This window comes from Coptis chinensis, chromosome 7 (assembly GCF_015680905.1).
Source record: "Coptis chinensis isolate HL-2020 chromosome 7, ASM1568090v1, whole genome shotgun sequence".
NCBI lineage: Eukaryota > Viridiplantae > Streptophyta > Magnoliopsida > Ranunculales > Ranunculaceae > Coptis > Coptis chinensis.
The window spans coordinates 45017409-45027843 of record NC_141462.1 but is presented as its reverse complement, the minus strand read 5'-3'; the positions used below and the strand labels follow the sequence as shown (position 1 = coordinate 45027843).

General features: G+C 33.3%; 1 protein-coding gene across 1 annotated transcript; it reads right to left on the bottom strand.

Annotated features, from left to right (window-relative positions):
• Window positions 1–9426: 9426 nt before the first annotated feature.
• LOC147487662 (uncharacterized) lies at window positions 9427–10167 on the bottom strand. Its single transcript, XM_086574100.1, has one exon. It carries the CDS (start codon window positions 10165–10167, stop codon window positions 9427–9429), a length of 741 nt encoding a protein of 246 aa, XP_086430226.1.
• Window positions 10168–10435: the final 268 nt, after the last annotated feature.

Here is a 10435-nt window from a genome sequence, read left to right as displayed (position 1 = left end):
TTTAAGTTTCTGAGTATACTTGCTAGCTAGAATTTCAATTACGCCAACCATAAGAATCGAATCGTACAAACCTTGCATTTCGAATTTAGCTTTAAAATTGACAAAGCAAGAGCATCATCATTATCTACCAATAAATAATATATGTACCCTAATTTAAAACAATACACCAAATACAGCTAATTGATATGATATGGAATAAGGGAGTAAATAAAGAAAATATAACCAAATTCAGAGACCCAAATTGAATTTTAATAGATTCAATTCATACTAAGAAAAAATAGGTTTAATTGAACATGTGTAATGAATAAAACCCACTCACAATTAGAAATTGCACACCTGATACAAAGTCTGTAGTAGCCAACCAATTGGATTCTTACAACAACAGCATTGATTAAGTAGATTTTTAAACAACGGCAGAAAGAAACAAATAAAGGGAATCAACAATTTTTTTTGAAATGAATGAATCATAGAGAAAGAGAGAGAAGAGAGAGTCTAGATCTTTCTTCTTTATTTTTTTTAGGACACTGGTGCATCTTCTTCTTCGTTGATCTTTCTATTTTTGTTCAGAGCATACGTTTTTTTTTTTTTTAAGTTTGCTCCTCTTTCTTTCTTTCTTTCTTTCGGTTTAGTTTTTATATTTTAGAGTACTCTTTTTCTTTTTATTATTTCCTTTGTTTTGTTTTGTTTTTATTGTTAAGTACTTATTTAGTCAACAAAGATGATGTAAGGGTGTGTGCCTTCTTTTTTTTTTTTGTAAGGAAAGAGATTGGTGGCCCCTACTTGAGTGGATATCTCAAACAAATCCAACAGTGCTGGTTTAGATTGTGTTGTATTACCAATAGATTGGTTTATTGATATCAGGACTCAATTAGATATTAAAAATATAGCTTGGTTAGCAAGTTATAATCATTTGATTGATTCAAATGAGTATAACCAACTTTGGTTGGGTGAATGAATGATTGAGAAGATGTTTTGAAGAACTATTGTTATGAAAAGCAAGATTAAACACTTTGAATGGAAGAAAACCAACTAGATTCAATAAATGTTGAAGTTTTAAATCAATGAAAATAGAAAACAATGAATTAAAAATAAATAAAAACAATTAACTAATTATGATCTCCTACTCCTACTTACTTACACTACTCCTAACTAAACTATCCTAACCAACATACATATTATGTGGGCATCACTACACTTATATATGTGTAGAGATGTACATAATTGCACTTCTCATATCTTATCTTATCCCACAAACAACCTAATATAGAATCTTCTTGTGCCTTTTTTTAGTAGATAATTAAGATCAAGCCTTTTGGGCCCAAGCCCATGTCTTTGGGAATTTGAGTCATTTGGTCTTTTGAAGCTTTAGATGTTTAGCCATAGTCTTGCAAAGGTTTAAACTCTTGATCCTTTAAACCTTGAAGTGTTTCCTGAGCTTTTGAGTTTTTGGACCCTTGAGTTGACTTTGATCGTTGACCGTTGACTTTTTAGCACTTTTTCCCAGTTGTTCCATGTGGTCCCATTTAGGCTCCTTTTGGCTCTAAAACACATCTTTTGAGGTATTTGGTCTAGAATAGGCTTGTATCCTGAAAAGGCAATAAGAACATGAGTTTTCTACATTATTGATTATATAATTTGACTAAACTGAAGCATTATAAGAGGATAAAAATGCATATTTAGAGACTGATCAACCACCATCATTGCCTAGTGGGTACCGCGACACTGATCAGCTCATCGCGCCTTTGGCGAAAACGGGACATAACACCACCATGCACCAAGGGCATAGTGGGTGCCGCACTTAGTCCATTGTTGTGACTTAAGGTCCAGCTCTTTAATTTTATTTTAAGTTAAACGTTAACCGACTTAAATAGTTATAAACCCACCCCATAGTCCAGTAACTATTGTTGACTAACATGGGGACAACACACCCACCACAATAGTATTGTTTTTTTACTTTATTATCAAGTGTGATTTAGTGGATCATATACAAAGAAAGTTAACAACTCAAGGCATAGAATACATTGGATCTACCATGTCATAACTTGTGAGGAGGATTTGTAGCCGCCAGATGGGGCCCTGCAGCCCCACACTGATCTATTTTATTAGATAGATTTCCAGGCAAAGAGTGTAAGTGAGTGGGTGTTCTTCCAAAAAGCAATATTTGTTTTGGACTGTGGCAGAGTGGTGTTGTGTGTGCTGAGTGCCTGAGTTTCCTATACATTGACTTGACTAAATGAAGACCAGATTTGTTCAAGACCCATTTAGACTTGTCCGTAAATATTTTGGATTACTTAACTAATACTGGTGTCAAATAATGAATTGAGGAGGCCTGTGTTCCATGGTCTAGTATGGTAGTGGGGAGTAGGAGTTCATAAACCAAATTGCGACTATGGTGGGAAGTTACAGATGGAGATATCTTACCTGAGGAAGGCTTGGAATCCAAGAATCATTCCATATAAAAAATTGATGTTCTTACCCGAGCCAGTTTGCCACATGACATTTTCTTTTCCCTCATCACACAACCATGGAAAGTGATAGAGAAAAGGATTCAGCTCACAAAAAGAAGAAAGTCTTGGAAAATCCGAAAAAGTTTTTGTTTAATTTACCATGAAAGAAATTGCCGAGTTAAGAAAGCTTGTTCAAAAGGAAGATAAGCATCTATCATACCTTATATGATTTACCAATTTAAGCATTTGAGCTATAATGTGACTGGTCGTCTGGGCTTAGCCAGTGCAACTTCATTATATGTTGAAAAAAATATTGACATGGATACTGAACTATAGTGGATTTTACATTATGGGTAATGTATTATTTTTTTTTTACAAAATAGGGTACCGTATATTTCAAATATTGCTAATATAGGTACTCATTATATACGTTGTTAAGTATTTATATGTATTTGATGATTTGGTAAACGGAGTCAACTAATTTCAAATTTTGACCGTTGTACAATTATGAAGCAAACAAGTTTTGACCGTTACAAAATTAGTTGACTACGTTTGCCAAATCATCAAATATGTATCTTTATATCTACTATCACCTCTCTCTATGTTAAAGCAGAGTACATCTTATGTGGACAATCACTTTTCTAGGTGGCACATTCTTGAAACATAGGTATGCCATGTGGACATTCTTAATTAATTATAAAAAGTTTCCTAATACAACATGAACTCTTAATCTTAAGAAGTTTCCTAATACAGCACAACTCTAATTAGGAGTGCCAATGGTACCCGATTACCCGAAACCGAACTCGAACCGAAACCGAATATTCCAGTTCTGGGTCTTAAAAAGTTAGACCCATTTAAAATGGGTCATTAAGAACCGAACCAATAAATAATCGAATAGTAAAAAACTCGTGGGTACCCGAACCGAAACTGGAATCGATTATTATGATTTCGATATATAAAATTTAGTATTATATTACATTTAACATAATCAAACTCATACATTATAATATAAAATATATTTTTTTCGTGTAAAAGTCTATTAAATATATATAGCATAATAGTGAATGTATATTTTATAACAATACATTAAACAAGTGTATCAAAAATGTTAATAATAATGTCAATGTGTATATTCTGAATTAACTTATGCACGTGTATATTTAAATAAGATGCACATGCTTGATATATTGTGGTATACGCACTTATTATAAACCAATATGTAGTGTTCATGATTAAAAATTAGTGATGAGATGTAATTATAATACACATATACTCGCATGTTCGATTTAAAACCGTGGGTTTTGATGGTTTTGGGTTGGGTTCTATAATTCTCATACTAAAACCGTTGATAACTGAACTGATAGAACCGTAAATAGTAAAACCCAAACCGAAATAGTTAAAACCCGACCCGTTGGCACCCCTAACTCTAATAAGTCAATCAACATCTAACAAGGAAATTTTATATGTCTCTAATAAGAAAACATTGCTAAATCAACTCCAAAAACTTATGTTAATAATTATCAATCATTGAATTCCTCACAAAAATTTAAGGAATGTGAATTTTAGAAATGATTCGACCATATGGCCGGGTCTAAAACCTTGTCTATATACTAAAGCAGAGACCTCCAATAGATAATTTTCCCTCTCCTATGTGGCACTCTAATATGAGAATTAGCATTTTCTCTCTTCTATGTGGCACTCTAATATAAAAGATAGTCTTTTCTAATAGCCAACAATCCCACGTATATGAAACCTCTTTTGAGAGTTTGAATGTATTTCTAATTCTTATATTTGGAGAGTTTAAGTGTGTTTCCAATTCTTATATATTTGATTAAATAAAAAAAATTGCTAAAAAATAGGTGATTTGTATAAGGTAATTTCCTATTACGAATCAAACACTTTTAGTGTTCCAATTCTTATATATTTGATCAAATAAAAAAAATTGCTAAAAAATAGATGATTTGTAGTATATATAAGCTAATTTCCTATTATAAATCATACACTTTTAGTGTCTATGATAAAGCACAGACTTATTTCCAATATATCCTTAATGTGGCCTCAAAAACACTACATATTCTTCAATTAATAACTTATTATAGGGTATAAAATTAATTTCCGACGGTTCCCCACATTCTCTAAGGATTATGTGAGATATATCAAATTAGAACACTCAAAATGTTATTCACATAACCCTTTCATATACCGGAAATTTGCATTTGTTGTTGGTTATTAACTTCTTAAGAAGTATACCAATATACTTCCCAAGTAAGTGCCTGAATACCCATCACACACTCTCACATTTTTAACATATGCACTTTTCTTCATTTTCGTTTTTCTTTCTTGGATCTCATTCTGATTTTCAAACACATGCAGGCTACAATATGATAATACATATTGAAAGTCTAAACCTGTAAAAAGAACACCGACTTATTATGAAGGGGTGTTTTTATTTGCACATTTGATTTATGTTTTTTTGTATGACATTGTTTCTTTATACAATCTAATAATATATCTAATAATCATCCAAACACAACCTCTCACATACATACACTCGAAAACTCAATTCAGAAAATGTCAAAGTTAACACGAGATCAAATGCCAAGGTGCAAACTCTCCCAAGTTCTTTCTCATTAATGTAAAGAAATGTGCTTCTATCGGTTTAAGAACACTATAAATTGAAAGGATCAGACAATCACCGATAGTCATATTTGGAAGACAGGTAGATGTAATGCATGGTAGTTATGAATGTGATGTTGTTTTTCTATTCAATGTATATAGAGCAATATAGTATGTTTACACACTACCAGAATTTTGGCAAATTGGGACAGATGGGGACCGTTCCTGTTTGGTGTGTGTAAAAAGTCAGCAAAAAATAAGCTACCGGATTAATAAATTTGTTCATATGTTAGCTGATAAGAGCCTAAAACTGCAATTTTAACCCCTCAACAATAATACTTTTAGACCAATTATGCGAGTAATAAATAAGAGTTAATGCTGATTACGTGTTTTTATGTATTTCAGGAATTAAAGTCAATTATGTGCAGAATGCACCACTTTGGCGAGATAAAGGAGCAAGGGTTGGCTGCTAAGAAGTTCTATGATTAAAGGCCAAGATTCAAGGAGAAAAAGCCTTTGTAAATCCCGGTCAAAAGCTGAAAAGTCAAAGTTAACACGGGCAGAAACAGCACACAGAAGTCAGCAGAACTTTCAAAAACCGTATCTTTGGACTCATGCCTTGGAATTGGGCGTACCTTATGTCAAAATGACCGGATCGGAAAAAGATTTCCAATGGTCCAAACCTTGACCTAATCAGAGGAGCATAAGTGGACAAAAAGTCTGTTGAAGTCAAAGTTAGCTGAAAAGGGCTCTGTGGACTGAAGAAATTGGGCTTTGGGCTCGATTTTCCGACCCAAAACATGGCTCCTCATCCCATGCAAGAAAATGTGGATCTGGTCTCCTCCATTTCAACACACAAAACTTAACTCCTTAAGAGATAATTAGGTTAGATAGCAAGTAGCCATTAGAGATAATTCTAGATCTAGTTTTGAAGTTTTATTCCATTAATTAGTTTTCAATTATTGTTTTAGATCTAGTTTTACCTTTCAATTAATTAGTGTTAGAACTAGTAGATTATTATTTTAGAATCAATATTAGTTCATAATAAAGTATTCATTTTCATTCCAATTTAGTTTATTGATTAAAGTTTTATTTAGTTTTAGTATTGTTAAATTCATAAATTAGTTGTCTTTATTTCATAATTAGTTAATCATAATCTAATTTAATTATTAAATTCATTAGAATTAATTTCGATCTTAGTTGTTAATCATTTCATAGTTATTAGTTTAGTTTTGAATTATTGATTAGAATCTTTATATTATTAAAGTTAGAATCTTTATATGATGTCTTGTTTGAATTCCATGAGAAATGATAGTTTTATTAATCAAAGTTAAACCTCCATTAGAGGGGTTTGATGAAGCCTTGATGAAAACATGATTGTGTAGTGTAGAATCGTTGTAAAAGTCTATTACACTCTCTCACATGCTAGTCATTAGTTGGTAGAGATTGCCATGAATGATTAGGGATTAGAACAACCAATTCTTATCGTAAGAACGTAAGAATTTGATTACAACAATCTATGCTAGTTTATTAAGTTGGATTCAAGGTGGATTCAATCCCCCCTAATTCTTTATCTAGATTCAAACCTTAGTATTTTCCGTCATTTCGCTATTCGTATCTTGTAGTTGAATTCACATCATAGTATAATTCCCACTATTACTCTCATTAACTTTGGCTAGGACTGATAATATTAGAAAATATTGAATGCTAAAGAACTAGGAGTGGAACGAATCTTCTATTCCCACTATATTGCGATAGATTCGAGAGTAGAGAAACTTTGATAAATAAACATCACGTAAAGTCTAGTTTTAGTTTTACTTGCGTTGGAATTTTATCATTCTATTCGTGAGTAGAATTATTCATTTTTACATTTATCATTAGCGACAGACCTAATAGGAACGGCTCCAGTCCGTTCCAAATAGGAAAAAATGGTGTAGTGACATGTGAATCCATAGAGCTTTTTCCATCACAATAAGAGCTAACTATAACAATCTAGATTTTGTATTCGGATATCATCAGGAAACATAAATGAACTCAAAAGCAAAATTGTATTTGGCACTTAGGAGGGTTTCCTTTAGGGCCCAAATGGTAAGCAAAACCTTAAGTATATGTACTTAACTAATTTCATTTATAAACAACATTGGCTTTCTTTGAACTGAATATATACAACCTTCTTACATTTCATTTCAACTCCTGGAACATAAATTGGAACTGACTCTTATAACAAATACAAGATACGGTGAGTGAAATCACTTCAATTCAGGAGCGAGAATTAAATTAACTGATCGAGGCGGCTATCTTTGGTTTCCTAAGTTTTGTTCTTTTTTTTCCGATTATAGGAAAATGGGATAGTGCTAAAAATAAATTTTCAAAATTTGTGCTCATTCTGAGTGCAGGAAGATGTGATAGTGCTAAAAGATATGGGTCAGGATGCTTATAGAATGTCCATACCATGGAGTAGGATCCTGCCAAGTATGTTTTACCTCTCTAACTTCATAAATGGGTGTGGATGCTTATAGAATGTCCATATCATCATGGAGTAGGATCTTGCCAAGTTGTATAATAATATGATGTCCTATATGAGCTACTCTTGGTATTGCATAAGAAACATATTATTGAATTTGCATTGTGATGAGCATTTCAAAGCGATGGAACTACAGTTGAACTTGCAATAGCTCAACAACTTTTATTTGATACGCAACAAACTTTGGTTGCAAAGAGAGCCACCTAAACATTTTTTGGTAGGAATTTTAATAATTTTGGAGTAAAATATATTAAAGCTTAAAAATTCTTACGAGTGTTCCACTGATAATTGATGGATGATAATTATTTGGTCCAAAAGAGTGAAGAGTGTTTGTGTGAATTATTATTATACTTATTTTTGTGGCACTTTATTAATACTATCAAACTTAACCCTTTCAACATTAGTGCAATATTGGAAGAACTTTGTGGTACTATTTCTTCATCCGAACTTTGTTTTGCAATGTGCTTGCAGAAACATTGAGAATAGATAAATCTACTATAAGAAATAAAGAAAAATGTGGAATAAGATGGAATATTTGAGCATTTTATTGTAAGTTCAAGGTGTATGTTAGAAGCTTCAAGTTTGGAAAGGGAATGTTATTTGAAAAGCACACTCTTCTTCCATCCATTTAATTATTAGATTGTTTAAATCTGAAAATTAATGGTCATTACTCATTTTACCCACCCAATCTTACGTTAAGACTTTGACATGTTCACATTGACGAAAGACATAGAACGACATGATCTTCTCTGTTATTCATGTTGAAATTGAATAAGTATATTTTGCATGTATACAAACAATCACTTAGAAAAAGAGAAAATACTTGGGAGAGTATTCTAAGTAGGTGAACACATTTTCTTGAAAGAGAATTTTTTTTGTATTCATCAATTCATCATTGAACACGTTCATGTGATAAATATTTTCAAGTGGGAGTAGTACGTGTTTCTTTGAGGATATGGAAACAATCAATTTGTTTTAGTGATTTGATAGATATTTTAGTGATTTGTACACATTAGTACGTAAGCCGAGCGGTGATGATTTACCGCTAAATCACCATAAATCTAAGAAAACTATTATACAAGCTAGATCGAGTTTAAGATAATTCCATTTGAAAACTTACAGATTAATATCCTAAACCACAAAGTTAAGAGACTATCTCAATTTGATCCCTTAGTTTCCAAGTACTTATGCACCATAATCGCTGCTCATTAACGTATTTTGGTTTATTTTCAATAAAAATATATTCTGATTTGAAAATTTGTGTGAGACATTTTGTAAAGCCTTTTCAGCACACAAAATATTTAATAGATCCCAGGCATATGCCCGGGTCCAAAATCTAATATATATTATAACTCTACCCTCTTCAATTGAGGAAGCGTTTCTATAGTGTCCACGTGTCATGGCTAATTAAGAAAAAAGTAAAAGATAAAATAGGAAACAAATATTTATCTTTATCCTTAGATATATATTATAGTTATACCCTTTTTTTTTGCAAGCAAATGTGAATATATTATAAAGATAAATAAAATGTTACATATTAGAGTTTCTTGCTACATAAGGAACAAAAGGAACAAAAGGGCATCTTGCTACACTCTAAGAAAATCTAAAGTATAACTGGTCCTGGTTTTCCAATCTTGTGACAAAAGGTGGTCTATCCACACTCCATACAAAATCATCTTGGTCTAAAGTGGCTCCATGCTTTGCCGCAGCATCCGCGCTGAAGTTGGCTTCCCTCCAGGCATGCGATATCCTATAGTAGGAGAGCACAGCAGTAGCCCTCACCCATCTCGATTTCAGAACCCAGGGAATGTAGCCATTAGAGAAGGCAAGTGCAACTGATTATGAATCTGTTTCTAGCCAAACATGTGTCCAGTTTCTTGCAACCGTACCTTCCACTGCCAGAGTTAGTGCTTGACACTCTGCTTCATAGTTGGTAACTATTCCCAGTCCTTGTGCAAGTACACCAAGCAGGTGGCAATGATGGTCTCTGAAGATTAGCCCCACACCCCTTTGACCAGGATTACCAATAGAGCTACCATCACAATTGATCTTTACCACTCCTTCCTTTGGTGGGTGCCATTTGACTTGTTGAATTGCTTTTATTGGCTTGGGCTTGCATTCGATCCTCAGAGAGTGTAGAATTGCCAATTCCTTGACATAGTTGAACATGTAGCTCTTGGACAGTTTAACAGTCGTATGCATTCCTTGCCAGACCAACTTTCTTATGTAGCGATGGTTAAAGTTTGAGTCATTGTACCTCTGCGCATTTCTCATCTTCCATATTGCTACCAACAGACTCAGTACTGCTACTATCCACAATTCCTTAATCAGTGAACTTGCTTGATTTGTCGCTTTCAGAATTTCTTTCATATTTCCATTTCCGGGTACTAATAATGCATTCAATTGAAATAAGCTTTTAATCCAATCCCAGAGGGCTTGAGAATTTGGGCAGTACCATAATAGATGGTCAAAGGTTTCTTCATCTTCCTTGCATCCGTTACATCGAGAAGCCAACTGGATACCTTCGCTTGTAACTTTGTCATCTGTTGGTATGATATGTTGCAGAATCTTCCAAGCCATTCCAACAGTTTTGGGATGAATGTAGCTGTTCCAGATGTTGTGGTGCCACTAGATAATATTCCCATTTTCCCTAATAGTGTCATAAGCCGAGAGGACCGTGAACTTGCCTTCCTTGTCAGGCTTCCAGATTTGGCAATTGTCTAGCTCATTGCAAGGTGGGGGTAGAGAGAGAAGTGGCATGCCCAGTGTCTCAAAGAGCTGCAGAGTTACGGTAGCAAAATTCCACTGGTTGTTTCTTATCAAGTTATTAACTCTGGTTTTGGGGATT

What these genes read in the sequence shown, in the direction of transcription:
- LOC147487662 (XM_086574100.1), bottom strand. Translation starts at nt 10,167, where the DNA reads ATGGCTTGGAAGATTCTGCAACATATCATACCAACAGATGACAAAGTT.